At 36.7% G+C, this 18,176-nt stretch overlaps 1 protein-coding gene across 2 annotated transcripts; it reads left to right on the top strand.

The window, feature by feature from the left end:
- The first annotated feature begins 1,070 nt into the window (after positions 1-1,070).
- On the top strand, positions 1,071-17,859 carry tbc1d2 (TBC1 domain family, member 2). 2 transcript variants are annotated; one of them, XM_084133590.1, is made up of 14 exons: positions 1,071-1,321; positions 3,653-4,090; positions 5,685-5,829; positions 8,969-9,092; positions 10,776-10,885; positions 10,970-11,172; positions 11,268-11,651; positions 12,148-12,258; positions 12,529-12,701; positions 12,983-13,483; positions 13,963-14,083; positions 14,656-14,841; positions 15,015-15,136; positions 16,625-17,859. In XM_084133590.1, the coding sequence occupies exons 2-14, from the start codon at positions 3,656-3,658 to the stop codon at positions 16,824-16,826; spliced, it is 2,817 nt and encodes a 938-aa protein (XP_083989716.1). In that variant the 5' UTR covers positions 1,071-1,321; positions 3,653-3,655; the 3' UTR covers positions 16,827-17,859. The 2 variants fall into 2 exon arrangements, with proteins under 2 accessions (XP_083989716.1, XP_083989717.1); XM_084133591.1 differs by having other exon boundaries at positions 1,172-1,321; positions 3,656-4,090.
- Positions 17,860-18,176: the final 317 nt, after the last annotated feature.

Here is an 18,176-nt window from a genome sequence, read left to right as displayed (position 1 = left end):
AGTTGTAGACTGTGTACCAGGTAGACTCAACAGGTTTCTCAAAGTAACAGAGTTCTTTGTTACCCTCTTAAATATTTCTCTCTCTTCAGAGTACTGCCTACATATCAGAAGTACATGCTTCACGGTTTCTGTTTCCGTACAGTATGGGCACATTCCTGTCTCATGTTTCCGCCGCTGTTCAGTCCTGTATGTCCTAACCTTAGCCTGATGAACCAGGTTTCCTCCTGTCGTGAAAGTGAGCTGATCATTTTAACTGTTACATTCTTTTGAATATTATATAAATGCCTACCTTTTTCCCCCTTATCCCATTTATCTTGCCAGAGTTTATGAATACCATCTTTAATTATTATTTTCACTTCTGATTTGCTGAGTGGAACCTGTACTTCTACTTGTTCTGCTTTGAGTGCTTCTTTTTAAGATTCATTTCCTTGAATCGGTTCTTTTGAACTGTGCTCTTCAAAGAATCGTTTAAAAAAACAATCCAGCGATTCGATTTAGTGAAATAAAAAAAGGGTGCAATGACTCCTAGGCCAGTTTGTTGAAGCCATGATTAATCTTAGTAAATAATACAGTTTCCATTTCCATTAAATTATTAAACAATACTAAAATTAATTTATTTATTTTGGCTGCAAACGTAGGCCTATTGCATCATGTGTGTGTTTGTGAATAAATATTGATAAAACTGTCATTCATTCAAGGCGTAAATATAAATGCTCTTACGATGAGATCACTTATTGGTTGATTAATTGGATATTAATTATTAATTGTACATGATTGAAAGGCGGTTTTGTGAACCGGTTCAAATGATTCATTAAAAATATGAAAAGATCCGACCAAACCGATTCGTTTACGAGTCGGACGGACATGGTTGGAGTAAAATTATATATAGTATTTTATGTACAAAACAAACAACATTGTATTTAAAGTCTTACATCGGTCATTCTCCCGTATATACTTTTCCTTACTCGGGACATATGGAGGATACAAAATCAGTTGAGTTTGATTCTGTTGCAATTTGTTCACCCTTTTTTCCTAAAACGCCTGGACTGAAAGGAGCAGTGCTTCAAATCAGTGTATGAAGGCGGATGCTATTGCCTCATGACACGCCTGCCTAACGTCTGCAATACGACCGACATTTACATTTACATCATTCTGATGTGTGTCATTTCCTGATTTCCTTAATGCTGGAACTCTCTTTGAGAAATATGAATCATTCACGAAGGAAGTGTTGCAGTGTGCGAGTTGTTTATCTATAGTGCCATATAGACGCGCCCTGGACAAACACATGGACTAAAGAACCTTTAAGCTTTTTAAAGACAAGGTTGGTGAATATTATCAATTGTTGGGTAATATGTTAGTGTGTGTTTTGTTTCAGTTTATTTATTCCGACTGACAGCGCGAATGGGCGCGTGTAACTACCTCAGGTGTTGACTAAGATACGACTGGGTTGCCATTTCCATATATTGTTTCATTAATAATATTAAAATACATTATATAATGTTTAACAGTCTATTAATGTACATTAAAATAATTTGCTATATTAATGTGGTTTACTGATATGAAGCATAATGTTTGTTAATACATTATTAACACAGGCTACTTTACCGAGAGTTGTATATAAATGCTGGTAATATTTAATTGTGAAATCTGTTTAGGTTGAAACTGAAATGAGATAGCCTAGCTGTGTATACTGTATTGTGCAATTCGTTTGACACTGGTATTTTGTATGACGAACAATTCTCCATGCTTTTTTAAAATGTATAATTATTTCGAAGTAGGATAAGATGGGGTAAGATGTCCCAAGATGACCTCCTCGCATTAATATTTTCCCTTGACCATACATAGAAAAATTTGTAAGATTTACTCAGTCAGTTTTATGGTTATTTGATCTAATTTATTTTGTCTTTGGAAAATAGTGATCTGTGACATTGAATTATGTTGAATATCAACGTTTTTTGTGTCTATGTATTAATTAGGGACTCATGGACACATTAATGTTTTTAGATTTATGGAGAAAAATATTGTTTTTATTTTGAAGTAAAAAGATTTTGTAATTAATGGGGGTTGTTATTATTAAATTCCATGCTTGGATGTACATTTCAGACATCTTTGCAATTCATTAAAACTTATAGACTATAGACTAAGGTAAGTGATTTAATTTCAATTTGTCTTGCTATTATGACATCTTCAATGATAATATTGGCAATTAAACATATGCATATGTGAAAATCTCTTTATATATATTTGAAGTATATATTAATAAGAATCTATAAATGACAACAGTGGGGTAAGATATAATAATAATAATAAAAAAAATAATTTTACATTTTGTGCTATTAGTACTAAACTAGTGCAAAATGCCCGTGCAAAATCAGTTTTTGTGTGTGTTTTTAGTAATTGTTGGTTTGGTGCCCGTGAAAGAGACTTGTGAACGCATTGAATTCAGGGAGCAGGCTAGGTTACTACAAATGATGGCTGTGAATAAAATATAATATTCAGAAGTAAACAGTGTAGCTGACAGAGTGTTTATGTCAGAATGTTTATTTTTAAACCACAACCTTCTAAGTGCTTCTTTTACCGATATATTTAAGAAAACGCTTATGCTTGAGCAAACAGCTTGTGAATAGGCAACTACAAATGATGCCCGTGAAAGAGACTGTGATCGCATTGAATAGGATATGTTTAGTTGGTGAATAGCATAGGCTACTATTACACAGTAGCGATAACGTTAAGCGCACCAGAATTAAATATAATATTCAGAAGTAAACACTAAACAGCATAGCTGACTTACAGATTCAGTTTACATCCACAAATGAATATGAATTACATCCACATCCGTCGATTCAGGGAGCGGTGCAAAGTGCCCGTGCAAAATCAGTTTTTGTGTGTGTTTTTACTAGTAATTGTTGGTTTCTTGGTAAAGAAAACTATAATATTCAGAAGGAACCAAACTATAATATTCAGAAGTAAACAGTGTAGCTGACAGAGTGTTTATGTCAGAATGTTTATTTTTAAACCACAACCTTTTAAAAATGATATATTTAACGATATCTTTAGCATTTCTCATCCAAACAACGTCAAACTTGGCACTGCACTTACTCGTGCCCATAGCGAGACACCTGTCAAGTTTGAAATCCATCGGACTAACGGTTCAAGAGATATGTGGTTAACAGACACACACAGACAGACAGACACACAGACAGACACACACACAGACAGACAGACGTTCCTGTAATTTATAGATAGATTAGCACATGTTTCTATGTATTTCCCTTAATAAAATATAGGCTGATATATTAACATCCAGCACATGCTAAACTTCTAAATATGTTTAATTTAATAGTAAATGCACTTAATGCACATTGTTCCTAAGCGGACATCTTACTCTTTAGGGGTAGGCAAGTTCGGTCCTAGAGAGCCGCTGTCTTGCAGAGACACACCTAAACAAGTTAATCAATGTCTTCTTCAGGATCACTAAGGCTCTCTAGGACCAAACTTGCCTACCCCGGTTTAGTGTATTAGTATAGTATGCATATATTTTACTGAAGCTCTATTTGATCATATTCTTCTGGTGTGGCTATGCTGATGGACATAATTTAATTACTTGGACAACATTTTGTCTGATGTCACTGATTCTCTTTGTTGAGATAAGCAGATGGAGAGCAAGGGAAGCTCCAGCACTCTACCTCCACCACCAGACATGTACGTATCTCCTGTGGATGAGTGTGTCGGCGCTGAGGAGAACCAACAGCAGAGTTTGGGTCAGTCAGATGGGGCACAGGCTAAAGAGGACACCAATATCCACACTGCTCAGCCTGATGGGACCTCTGCCACCTTCAGAAGGACACCCGTTCAGTCCGGCAGTAAACTATGTGGCTACCTCAACAAGCAGGGTGGACCTCTCAAAGCCTGGAAGTCCCGTTGGTTTGCCTACGAGGAGAAGAGCTGTCAGCTGTTTTACTACCGCATGGCACAGGATATCAATCCTCTGGGTAAGGCGGATCTGTCTCGGGCCACGTTCAGTTACCCGTTGCAGGGAGAGGAGGGAACCTTTCATATACAGACACCAGAGCGCACTTTCATTCTCAAGGTAATGTTATCATATGGTTTGGTTTGAAATAACAGGCTTCCATAAACTGTAATTTTTGAAGCAAAAAAAGGGGGATGAGCTGCTTGGGATGGGATGGTAATTGAGATCAAATCAATGAGAAGAACATGGCAACTATACAGGGGGGAAAATAATATGAAATTGGAATATGGAATATGTGGTTGTGAAAATAATGAATAAATGTCAATGCCTTTCATTTGTTCTATCTTCTGTTAAATATAAAATGTTATTAGGTTAAGGACTTGGGAATGTTCATAAAACATCTATTGGACTAAAATGAAAGAAATAAAAAACAAAAAAACAAAAGTGAAACCATTGTCTAATGACAGTTCATGATTTAAAACATTGGAGATTCTAAAGGTCAGTTGCTGTTCAAATAACAAGCTTCAGGCGTACAAATGAGGGATGAATATAAAGCCTTACTTAATATTATTACTTTCTGTTTCTTTCTTTCTTGTCTCCAAAAAGCTTGTTATCAGTAACAAGTCAGACAGTCCTTACACATCACATTCTTGAGTATCAATTGTGCTGAAACTAGGTCAGAGAGAAAAGGCTGCTTGCTGTACATACCTTGATAAAGTGTGTTCTGAACAGAATTTTATTTTTTAAATCTTTAAAGGAACACGCCGACTTTTTGGGACTTTAGCTTATTCACCGTATCCCCTAGAGTTAGATGAGTCCATACATACCCTTCTCATCTCCGTGCGTGCCGTAACTCTGTCTGACGCACCCGCCGCTAGCCTAGCTTAGCACAAAGACTGGAGATAAATGGCTCCAGCTAGCATACTGCTCCCAATAATGACAAAATAATGCCAACATTTTCCTATTTACATGTTGTGATGTGTATAGTCACAGCGTGTACAAATAACAAGGTCACATGAGACACAGCCATCGTCTAACCGTATATATACTAGGAACTATATTCTCAGAAGGCGAAGCACTGCTACTTGGGCAGAGTGATTCCTTTAAAATATGGCCTGCCAGAATATTAAATAATGTGGTACTTCCATATAGGGCAGGGGTGCCCAATCCTGCTCCTGGCGATCGACTGTCCTGCACAGTTCATCTCCAACCCTAATCAAACACACCTGAAGCAACCAATTAAGGTCTTCAGAGCAGGGCAGGATCACTTGAAAATTAAAGGCAGGTGTGTTTGATTAGGGTTGGAGATGAACTGTGCAGGACAGTCGATCGCCAGGAGCAGGATTGGGCACCCCTGATATAGGGTCTCTCCTCCGCATTTGATTATTTAACATTGGGGTTAAGTGTGGAGGAATAACGGATGAGCATCTTGAGTAAGACAACATTGCTTTAGAAAACTTCCTCTTAATAGTGACCGGTTGCATAAACACAGCCATTATGTTTTATGTCAGTGTCTTAAGTTCTAGTGTGACCCACTAGCAGTTAGTCTTGGTTTTCGATATCAAATTAGGCTAATCTACGTTTAACTGATTTAAAAAAGCTGTGAACAGTCTTAAAGAAAATAAATGTATGTGTAACTTGTAAAGACTTAGAGTCTTAGAGGTTTATGCAACCGGCCCAAACAGTGTGTCTTCAAACATCATTCTGTTTTCAGGCCGCTAACAGGGATACCCAGATGTACTGGTTGCAACAGCTGCAGTTGAAACGTGCCCTATTCAGGGAGCAGCATGCTGAACATCAGTCCATGCCAAGACCAGACAACCTAACTGTGGAAAGCATTCCATCAGCAAACTGCCCTGGTAAGAGGAAGACAATACGAAACCTAGAATTCCTCATTTATTTTAAAACAGTTAAATTTAAATAGCAGTTACTACACCTTGGAAATTACACTATGAAATATGATCTGAGGGAGAATTTACTTCGTTTTTCAAAGGAAAGTCTAGTTTGGCCAGTCATGTGATACTAAGTTAATAGAAAGTGAAAGATCAGCCCAGTCAGAACAGAATGCTTGGAATCTGTGCATCAAAATAATGTTTTAACTGGCTTAACTTTTCTTCACCTTCAAACTATTATAAATCCTTCAGTAAGATGATAATCTGGGTCTATTATATGTTACTAAATGCTACCTATATTTGGTGTTCAAGATAACATCCCAATTGTTTCTAAACAATGTTACTAAACCATAGGCTCTGAGCATGAGCACAGGCCAGAGACAGATAAAGGAAAAGCCAAGTATAGAGGGAGGAAAGCACAAGATTAGCACAAGGGGAGCAGCTGAGAGCGACCAGTCAGATAGCACTTTACTCAGCTGGTTGCATTGTTTTAGTTTAGTCATCATTTGCCCAAGGGGCTTATTTGTAGAATGCTAACCAGGACTCATACAGTCTCCAACTATGTTTGTGCATGTCAACTATGTCTGGCAGATCTACTCATTCTGTTATCTGTCACAGCAGGAGGGTGTGACGGGAAAGGAAATGTTAATCATCTGCATGTTTTAAACGTTTAGTAATTCTGGAAAATGGTTGGATGGATGTTGATATCCATCTTATTCACTATGTCGCAGGACAGCTATGCAACTTACTCTGGTTTGCACTGCAGACAATATCAGGGCTGCATGGCACTTAGCTAACAATCTGGGGTTTGAAGTGAGCTGAACACAAAATGACTTCTGAGCTCAGTTTCCATGTGCACTTAACCTAAGAGGAGACACTTAAATGACTGAGCAAAAAGCCATTATCCACTCTCATCTGTGAGAGAAACCTTTTCTATTTCTATGCTTTCGCAGATCAGTAGGCCTAATTCATGACACAAATATAGTTTATATACTTATTATAAAGTATTACCAGAAACGTTAGTACATCTTGAGTTACAAAAATATAGAGCTGTGTGAAAACCCCAGTGAAACTTATAACATATAACATATTACATATACATATAACAAACTTATAACATATTCATATGCAAATTAGCTTTTTGGCATATTTGCTGGAATGTTGTTATTTTTAACTAAAACGATTTCATTAGCATTTATTGAAATAAGGCAGAAATAGAATAAAATGTAAATTAATATATAAAATATAAAGAATAAATCAAAGAAAATATAAAGAAAAAGAATTTATAAATTAATATGTAAATATTAATATGTAAATATAAATAATGAAATAATAAATGACAGAAGCACATAACAAAATATACTAAAGTTACAATTAAAATGAAAACTGAAAGTATAAAAATAAAAGTGGTCTAGCTTTACATTAAGTGTCTTTAACTACTATGTACTAACATTTAAATTAATCAAAAAATATGTTATATGTTATAGTCTGACATTTAATTTAAACAGATTTATGAGGCACAGAAACCTTTTGGGATTTACAGTAGATGTGTGACAGCAGTAATTTAATGGAAAATTGCTTTTAAATGTATATCTGCTATATGACTTATTAATATTGCAAATTGCTCTCTTCTCTTCTTATCTCCATCTCTTCTAATTTACAATGCTTAAATGCATTATTTCCAGGAATACAAGTAGGGTTTGGCTTGTCATTGTGCTAAAAGCACTTTCATTCCTTTTACACAGACACCCCCTTCCAACCTCAAGCTCTGAAATCCAGGCATTAGGAAACAGCTGTGGGATGAGAGTCAAATGCAGGAAATGAATGTCTGAGCAGCTGAATCTGTAGAAAATCCAAAATATTGCACCACCAGCCAAATATAACCTAAAAATATTCTCAGAGACTGAAATAATATTTGTTTGTTTCACTCTGTGCTAGCTATGGTTAGCATATGGATCTTTTAAACAGCACTTCTTTTATTATCAGGAATTTCAGGCATGCTGAGACTTGTACCTCACCATGTAAATGTACAAGAATGTGTGGTTGTGTCATTAGAAAAGAACTAGGTGGAGCAAGAAAGAGCAGAATATCACAGTTTCCATAAAGATATTAAAGGAACACGCCGACTTTTGGGGAATTTAGCTTATTCACCGTATCCCCCAGAGTTAGATGAGTCCTTACATACCCTTTTCATCTCCGTGCGTGCCGTAACTCTGTCTGACGCACCCACCGCTAGCCTAGCTTAGCACAAAGACTGGAGGTAAACGGCTCCAGCTAGCATACTGCTCCCAATAAGTGACAAAATAACGCCAACATTTTCCTATTTATCTTATCTAACTCTGGGGGATACGGTGAATAAGCTAAAGTCCCAAAAAGTTGCGTGTTCATTTAAGCAGCACAACTATTTTCAACAGTTGGTAATAACAAGAAATGTTTTAAGCAGCAAATCAGCATATTAGAATGATTTCTGAAGGATCATGTGGCACTGAAGACTGGAGTAATGATGCTGAAAATTCAGTTTTGCATTACAGAAATAAATTACATTTTCAAATAATTGAAATAGGAAACAGTTGTGTTAAATTGTAATAATATTTCACAAAATTACTGTTTTTGATCAAATAAATGCAGCCTTATTGAGTATGAGACTTCTTTCGAAAACATGAAAGAAAGAATTTCTTACAAAACAAATAAAAAACAAGTTTCATTTTCTGAAAGCATCTTGTTATTGTCATAAGTCTAGTCTGTGTTTCTGTCTTGTTTCATGTTTAGCAGCTCCCAGTTATGTTTATTAGTCTTCAAAGGTGCTTCCTATTAACCACACCCCCTTGTTATCTTGTTTAGCTTGTTTGCCCTTGTATTTAAGCCTGTGTGTCTAGTTCAGTCTTTGTCAATCCTTAATGTTTGTTTGCTGGTTGTTCTGTTCCTGCGCCTTGTTTCCTGAGTCTGAGTTTACGTTTGTGTAGTCTGAGTTTGTGTAATAAAGAAATACTGCAAATGGATCCTACTCCCTCATCTGCTTCAACCACACGTGACAGTTATACTGGACTATCAGATGTATTTAACACAATGGGTTTGTTGAACATACTTTCTGCTTTCTTTTACACAGCTAACTTCTTGCCCATGGTGAAGACTCCTTCTGGCCTGGTGGGTGAAGAAGCTGCCAGTCTGCCCGCACCAGGATTAAACAACCCCCTCAATATGTCAATCAAACATCCGCTAATTGAGCTGCAGTGAGTACTTATGTTTTCTCTGCCAAATTCACAAAATGGACACTGGCATCATGGCATATTTTTAGGGTAAAATTAAAAATGCATCACACTGAAAATCTGCGTCAGCACCAAGTAAGCGGTGTTATCTAAATTTCTCAAGAATGATTATTTTAGGGAAGTTATCATTACTCTGTCACACACATACGCTTCCTGACATTTTATATGAGAGTGGACAGTAACAAAGTACATTTACACTTTTTGAGTATCTGTACTTTACCTGAGTATTATTTTTTCTGGAAACTTTTTACTTAAACTTCACTACATTGGAAATACAAATATCTTACTTTTTACTCCACTACAATTCTGTCAAGGTCCTTGAGTAGAAAGTAGTAACATCAGTCAGGGGATGATTTTGGTTGCAGGGGTTGCATTTTCGTTGGAAATGAATGTCGGGTTGACGTCAGAACCTGATTTTCATTTTCAACGTTGGGTTTGGTCTTCTAAATGTGAATTTTGTCATTGTTTTGGACTAGCTTTATAGATAACAGTAAGGCTAACATATTCATTCTAAAAGCCAAAACACTTTAAATAGGGCAGTATTTGAGGGAACAGCCCTTTGGGTGTCCGAAACCATCGTGGACGTTATTGAGTGCACTTATTCAATCTCACATTCAATCCTACTACTGGAACTGTGTTCTAGAAATACATTTGATATTGATATGAGGGTAGGTAGGCAGGCATAGATTCAGAGGCATAAGGTACTGTAAGTATTACATACAACAGTGCAACAATAATAAAACAATGCATTGACATTTACTTTTATATACTTTTGATACTTAAGTACTTTTATAAACAAGCACTTCTGCACTTTTACTTAAGTAAAAATCGCTCTTTACAACTTTTACTTGTAACGGAGTAATATTTGACCAGTAGTATCTGTACTTTCGCTCAATTAAGGAAGTTGTGTACTTTGTCCACCTCTGCTTGTTTGGTGGCTGAATTATGTAGGCACTGCAACGTATAGTCTATCTAATATGAGATTAGGAAGTAATTGTAGTTTCACGTCTGTCTCAATAAGGATGTGGTAAGTTGCTTCTATGTCTGAATAAAACACATCATGACAAACACTGTTTCATCATCATCTGAAATGTCAAAAATCATTAAATTGATCACATAATATACCCACAAAGGAGGATGTTAATAAATGAATCTGAATAAATTCTAAGGCAATCTTTTACTATTGCTCTTACTTAGTATTGATATTGAAACTTACCAATCATAAGTATTAAACTTCAGCACAACTTGTCCTGCACCAACTGTGCTATGGACATGATCCAAATCATGAGGTTTTTGCTTTTACTTTTTTTAAGTTATTTGACTTACAAATGTCACCAGATGGTTGATTAAATTGGCAATGAAACCCTTCAGACTGAAATTGGAGGGATCCAAGCTGTATCTAGATACTTGAGTGGGCTCTGTTAATTTGATCCAGTAAACAACCACCCAGAGCACCATAAAAACTACCTAATAACATCCTTGTAACCAGACTTAGAACACCTTAGCAACCACATAACAATGCCCTGGCAACCATCCACAACACGCTTAGCTTCATGTTGCAATGTTTACACTGGCCTTTTTCTTCAAAAAAATGTAGTTGTTATTGTGAGTAATTTCTTCAGAGGTGTCTCTGTGTTTGATTAACAGGAACACAATGCACAGTTTCCGTAACCGGCAGTCACAGGAAATTAGACAAAGTGTTTTCCATATTGACGACCAAAATGACACCCAAAAAACACCCTCATCTAAGACACACAGTAAGCGCTACTACTTTCTCACCAGAAAAAATAAAATAAACAATTGTTTTAAATGTAAATGCTCATGATCACCTTCCTCCTTAGCTTTATCAGTTCCCACACCCGGATCTTCTCAAACCCCAGAATCCCCTTCTAATGCCAGGCGTGTGGACCTGCAAAAAAATCGTCTATCCACAGTGTCACAATCCAGTAAGAGTTGCAAAGAAAAGTTCCAACCTCTAGAACTAGACAGATCTCAACTTCAACATGAAAAACTTTCCCTGGCTGAAGAGGTCAAAGCACAGAAGGTAAAGTGAGGACATTAACCACCACCTTCATCTTCCTGCTGGATTATTTATTACTCATATAATCTACTAAAAGCTGCATATGTATCATTTGTCAGGAGTTGGTGTTGCTGTTACATAAAGTGCTGGAAGATGCTCAGCTGGAGAAACGAACCTGTGCTCAGTTTCTAGCTGCGGAGGGAGAGCAGGAGCGCTTGGAGCTCCTCAGACACGGTGAACGGCGTGCAGCCGAACTGAGAAACCATCTGGAGTCCCTGCAGCAGGAGAACGAGATCCTACGGAGGGATCTGAACCAGAGGGACTCTCATATCGCTGAACTCCAAGAGAGTGTCCAGCTCCTGATGCACAAGAACCAGGCCAAACAGGAAGTGATACTGAAGCTATCTGAGAAGTTAGCAGCCTGTGGGGAAGACCAGCATTGCACCAATGGGCTAGAAACTGAGACCTTCAAACAGCTAACACTGGAGAATGTGCATTTGAAAGTGAGAAAATAAACTTTTTAATATATTTACTATATATAAAAATATAGTAAATATATATATTTTTTTTCATTTACACACATATATAAGTGACAGTTAAGACATTTACAATGTAACAAAAGTTTTCTATTTTGATCTTTCTATTCATCAAATGTTCTTGAAAAAAAATGTATTATGGTTTTCACAAAAATATTAAGCAGAATTATTTTCGCCATTATGATTTGCAGTCATGACTACCATTCAAAATTTTGAGGTCAGTAAGTTGTTGTTGTTTTTTTTGAAGAAATTAATACTTTTATTCATCAAGGATGCATTCAGTTGATCAAAAGTGACAGGAAAGACTTTTTGTTTGTTTTTTACTTTATATTCATCAAAGAATCATATTAGAATGATTTCTGAAGGCATTATTTATGAATAGTTTGTCCGATTCTGAAATGGCTGTGCCAAGCATGATTACAGCTCTACTGTAAACACAATCATGATCATATCTCTATTTCAGGATGATTTGAAAGCATATAAAACCCAGAACCAGTACCTAAACTCTGAGATCTACCAGCTGACGACTCTTTGGAGAAAAAGTTCAGAACAGGAGCAAAGTCTGATAGTAAAGGTGAATTTTTTTCTGTCAAGTTTTCTTGCACCAAAACAGGCATATTTTCTTGCTGCTGTGCTTTAAAGACGTCTTTACACTTTGTTCTGCTTGGCTAACCTCTTCATCTGAACACTGAATAGGTCTTTATGAACTGAGAGTGTTAGAGTGTACTTTAAGGGAAATTCCATTTTTAGAAAATGAATCTTGCGACATGATTGTTTGGTAAATGTCACTAAAAAAAGTGTTTGAAACCATGTTTACTATAGCTTTACTATGTGTGTGTGTCAGTGTGCTGTTTTAGAGGCCAATAACTGTCAGATGGAAAGCAGATATTTGGGAATCCTCCAGAAACTCCAGGAGAGTGAGGAATTGAATCCGGAGCTGAGGGAAGCAATCAAGAAGGTGCTTAAAGATGCAGTTCAGGCAGACCTGAAAGCAGCCATCAAAATAAACCCCATCAGGTACACAGTCCCATTAGTTCACCCGTTCATATCTTCTTTGGAGCTCTCAATTCTCATTCACACTTGGAATAGTAAACCATTCCAGACTTAGATGGAAATAAATGACCCAGGTTCATAGACATACTGAGATTTACAAAGAAATAGCTCAGTTGTTGCTTAGATAAGGCCCCTGCTAAAAGAAAGTAGAAGAAGAAGGAGCTTCAATTAAATAACATGTATTAGAGGAAACAGTCAACAGTTTGCCATATAAATGTACAATAACAATTCCCAACATTCTACAGTGAGTACGATGAATATGGATTTAGGATCGCGGTAGACTACAAAGTTGAGGACCTGAAGCTCCTTGCTAAGATCCAGGCCCTGGAGATCCGATCCCAAAACCTGCTGAATAACGAGGAATGCGATGGGCCGCTGTTGGCTCGTTGCGCTCAGCTCCTGTTCGGACGTCCTGAAGCTGAACTCTCTTCATCAACAGAATTGAAGGGTCTACTCCGGACAGGCTTGCCACGCGAGTACCGCGTGAGGGTTTGGCGTTTTATGATACAGACTAGAACCAAGACGTTAAGAGAGCGTCATCCCGACCGCTATCAGGAGCTGTGCGAGAAGAGCAGAACCTCACCTCACCTGGTGCCCAGACAGATACAGCTGGACCTGGAACGTACGTTGACCACCAATCAATACTTTTCCCCTCCTTCGAGCCCCTTGATTCAGAAGCTGGAGAGAGTTCTGCAAGCGTTCTCATGGCAAAACCCCACCATCGGCTACGTGCAGGGACTCAACAGGTAATCACAATCCAAGCGACAACTGGTAATTGGTGCAGAGCCAATTTCTTAGCTGAATGTTGGCCACTAAAAATTTAAATAAATGGGGAAATGTGTATAACACGTTACTAAACCAAAAAGTGCCAGATTTACTTAAAAATGTCTATACATTTATAAAAAGAAAAGGCTTTTTTACGTGCTTAATTTTACATTTAATGTCATAATTGATTACACCTCTTTAACACCCCATCTACATATAAAATGTTTGTTGTCTTGTCTGCCATGCTGAACACTGAGTGCCAACTAGCTATTTAGTACTAACATCATGCTGACCTTATATTGACCATGTCATGTTATATACTGACATCTAGTGGTCATTTGTTGATCAACAACTTGCTGAAGAGGGCATTTTACAGGCTCATCAGATTAGGGGTAGGTTTATCATGACACCTCTATGCAAAAAGAAAGGTAAATACCAGCATCTATGTCACTGTGTTCAGACTGGCGGCCATCGCTCTGCTGGTACTGCAGGATGAGGAAGATGCCTTCTGGTGTCTGGTAGTGGTTGTGGAGTACATCATGCCTCACAACTACTACACTAAAGACCTGCTGGGCTGTCAGGTGAGAACTTGGAAAATCTTAAATATCTTTGTGAATCTTAAAATGCGCTTGTTTTACTTTAATACTTAATCCTAACTTGATGTAAAACCAGTAATTTTCTGTAATATTATGGCAATTTGAATCAACTGTTTTATATTTTAAGTTTAATTTTTATTTTATTTTTCTGTGATGACAAGCTGAATTTTAAGCATCATTACTCCAATCTTCAGTCACAGATCATTCATTCTAATATGCTGATTTGATGCTCAAGAAACATTTCTAATTATTATCAATGTTGAAAAAACGATTGAAAACAGTTTGCTTCTTAAATGTTTTTTTTTTTTTGAATGAATGAATGAATGAACAAAGTTCAAAAGAACAGCATTTATTTAATTTTTTTTATAACAATGTAAAAATATTTAGGGTCAATGTAATTCATCCTTGCTGAATTTTTCTTTCTTTTTTTCAATAACAACAAAAAACTGATCTCAAAGCAGTAATGTATATTCCTCAAAATGCCCCATGGTCCGTCTTCATTTTACTGTCTCTCTCACACACTTCTTCACCCATCTTTCTTCTTCTCATCTATCCAGGCTGACCAGCGTGTACTAAAGGACCTCATGTCAGAGAAACTACCTCGACTCACAGCCCATCTGGAAGCGCTAAAAGTAGACGTGTCGCTCATCACTGTTGAATGGTTCCTGGTGCTGTTCGTTGAGAGTCTGCCTTCCCGCATACTGTTTAAAGTATGGGACACCTTCCTGTATGAGGGCATCAAGGTACCTTGGATCTATGACAGAGCATTCTTAGAAATAGTGTATGGATCAGTACTGGGTTTCTCTAGAATTACTGAACAGATTACAGACTAATAATAGTTTGATGTTTCTGAATACTCTGCGGAACATTCTGCTATAGTTTTGTGGACTAAATCCCCAATTCATCTTTTTCATAGGTGATATTCCGATATGCACTGGCTCTTTTCAAATACAGAGAGGAAGACATCTTAAAGATTCAAGACAGTGTCGAAATGTACCAGTATCTCCGCATCTTCCCCATCACCATTGCAGATGGAAGGTGAGATGAAGGATAGAGAAGAAAGTACTATAAACTGAGTGTGTATATAGAGTAATGTACAGCAACGGAAGTTCTTTTACAGCTTAGAATAGTAATATTTTCTGTAGTTGATGCATTTTAAAGGTATTAAGACATTATACAATAAATGTATGTATTCATAAAGCCTTACACTATATCATATAACAGTATTCATGGTTACATCTTTTAAGGATGAATTTTAACACAGGACATACCATTACATTTGTTGTTTTTAATGTGTGTGTGTGTATATGTATATATATATATATATATATATATATATATATATATATATATAGTACTGTGCAAAAGTCTTAGGCACGCTAGTATTTTCACCCCAAAAAAATGGTTTTACGTGTCAGTAGGAAATATCAGTTTACATTTCCAAACATACATTTTTCCATTAATTGCAATAGATCTCTGTGAGGATCATACCTGCTGTTCTCAGGCTCATTGTGCATACAAAAATCTCACTGGATTATTACAATTAATGTCAAAATGTTTGGCAATGTAAACTGATATTTGCTACTGACACACAACAGCAAAATATATAAATTACTGACTTAAAACTATTTTTGTGTGAAAATACTAATGTGCCTAAGACTTTTGCACAGTAGTGTATGTATGTATATATATATTTAACTATGTAAGTAACTATGTGTGTGTGTGTGTGTGTGTGTATATATATATATATATATATATATATATATATATATATATATATATATATATGTGTATAGAGAGAGAGAGAGAGAGAGAGAGAGAGAGAGCTCTCTAATATATCTGAGATTAGAGAGCTATATAGTCTGCCACAAGATCATCAGGACTTGCCCACATAATATTGCAAGGCACAGTACAGGGAAGCAGACGAAGAGGTAGACAGAGGAAGAGATGGGAAGACAACATCAGAGAGTGGACAGGTCTAGAGCTGAGTGACAGTGCGGAAAGCAGAGAACCGGGAGGAATGGAAGAAGCTGGTTGCCAAGTCTTCAGTGGTGCCCCTACGGTCCAGAAGACTACGGGATAAGTGAAGTGAAACTGATAGTCTGTTTCTTTCTCTCTTCCATTTAATTTCAAAAGAGCTCCTGGTATTGTAGACAGTGACAGTGTAGCTTTTTTCACTACAGTCAGACATCACCATATATATACAATTCATTGAGTCATAGTAAAATAAAGCAGCCTGCATCTGTCTGAGCAGCAGTAACACAAATAGAAACAGAATATGGGTCAGATGCGTCTGTGGTGTGGCTATTTTAAACATGCGCCCCTGATACTCTGCATGTCTGCCGTGCACCTGCTCATTCCTGCTTTTAGTGCATGGATGGCATAGTTGAAAAAAACACAAAGAAAAGCTTGCTTTGGGAGAGTCTTTCCAAATCACATGTTTCTGCAGGAAATAAACATATCAGCTAGTTCATTACTGTATAGTTTTCTTATAATGTCGATACACCTCATCTTCCTTTTTCACAGAAAGCTGACAAGCATTGCCTTCAATGACATGAACCCACTTCCCATGAAGCTGCTACGGAACCGTCGCGCCGTGCATCTGGAACACCTCCGCGCTGAGATTAGAGAGCTGGAGAACTTACAGAAAGCATACAAAGCTGAACACGTCCGGTGCAAAGACAAAGAGCTGGACACCCTGGCTAGTGAAGATGAAGAGGAGGTATAGAGTAGTCAAACATAAGCTCTTGATGCATGTGCAAACGCCTTGAATGCTGAATGAGAAACACTACATAAAAAGAACTCATCAGTTACTCACCCTCATTTTGTTCCAAACTCATATGATCAGCCATTTCCATTTAGTAAAAGTGAATGGAGATGGATTCTGTCCAAAAAAGCACCATACAAGTAATCATAAAACTCTATTCTATAAACTCTATATGCACTATATTCCAAGTCTTCAAAAGTCATATAATAGGTTGCATGAAGAACAAACCAAAAAGCTTTTATCAGGATGACATGAAGGTGAGTAAATCATGACAATTTCATTTTGCGACAATGACAATGCACAAATGGCTTGAACGAAGGAGTCGATCAGCAGCTGACCTCAGTATTGGGCATTTCCAGGCCCTACATATTTGCACAGATGCATATCTATGCCACTGTTCAGAAGATTCGGGTCAAAATTTTACAGAAATAAATTTAATTTAGCAAGGATGCATTAAATTGAAAAGCGACAGTAAAGAGTTTTACTTTGTTACATTTTTTTAAATAAATAAAAATTCAAATAAATGCTGTTTTTTTTTTTTCAATTCCTCAAATAATCGAAGAATTCAACATTGATAATAGATGTTTCTTGAGCATCAAATCACACTGAAGACTGGAGTAATGATGCTGAAAATTCAGCTTTGCATCACAGGAATAAATGGGAAATAGTTGTAATAAATTGTAATATTTCACAATATTACTTGTTTTTTTACTGTGGTTTTTGATCAAATAAATGCAGCCTTGTTGAGCATAAGAGACTTCTTTAATTAAAACACCCCAAACTTTTGAACAGTAGCGTATATGTAACCCCTTCAGCAAAGAATTGTTTTTAAATTTGATGCTTTTATGTTTTTTGTTTAAAGATTTTGTATTGTGCTGCTACTGTATATAACACATGCATGCATATATTCTCAGCCTCACGCATAGTTTACAAACCAAAATGATATTATCCCGAAAACATGCACATAATAAATATAAAACTGTTTTTTCTGTCACTCCAGTTTGTCTTTATATTTGGTGAAAACCCAGTGTAAAGTCTTGTCTGATCAGCTGACACTGAAGAAACAGTCATTTTTTCCCCCATTTTATTACTTTAAAAAACAGGATACATATGAAATCATAAATATAAAAATCAAACAAATCAACAAAAACTTAGTTCAATGTTACAAACAACTTTACTGCAGGTAAGAGCTAATAGCTAATATCACACCAGAAGAGTAAACTGATGTATTGCCTATCCATGACTGTATCTGATAACAGAATCGGCCTATTCCCCCGTGTGACGAGAACAGAAGCACAGTTTCCCAAAATA

This window comes from Abramis brama (assembly GCF_963993115.1).
Source record: "Abramis brama genome assembly, chromosome: 13".
NCBI lineage: Eukaryota > Metazoa > Chordata > Actinopteri > Cypriniformes > Leuciscidae > Abramis > Abramis brama.
Note: the sequence above shows the minus strand (reverse complement) of the source record. Positions and strands in the feature narration are given on the sequence as shown.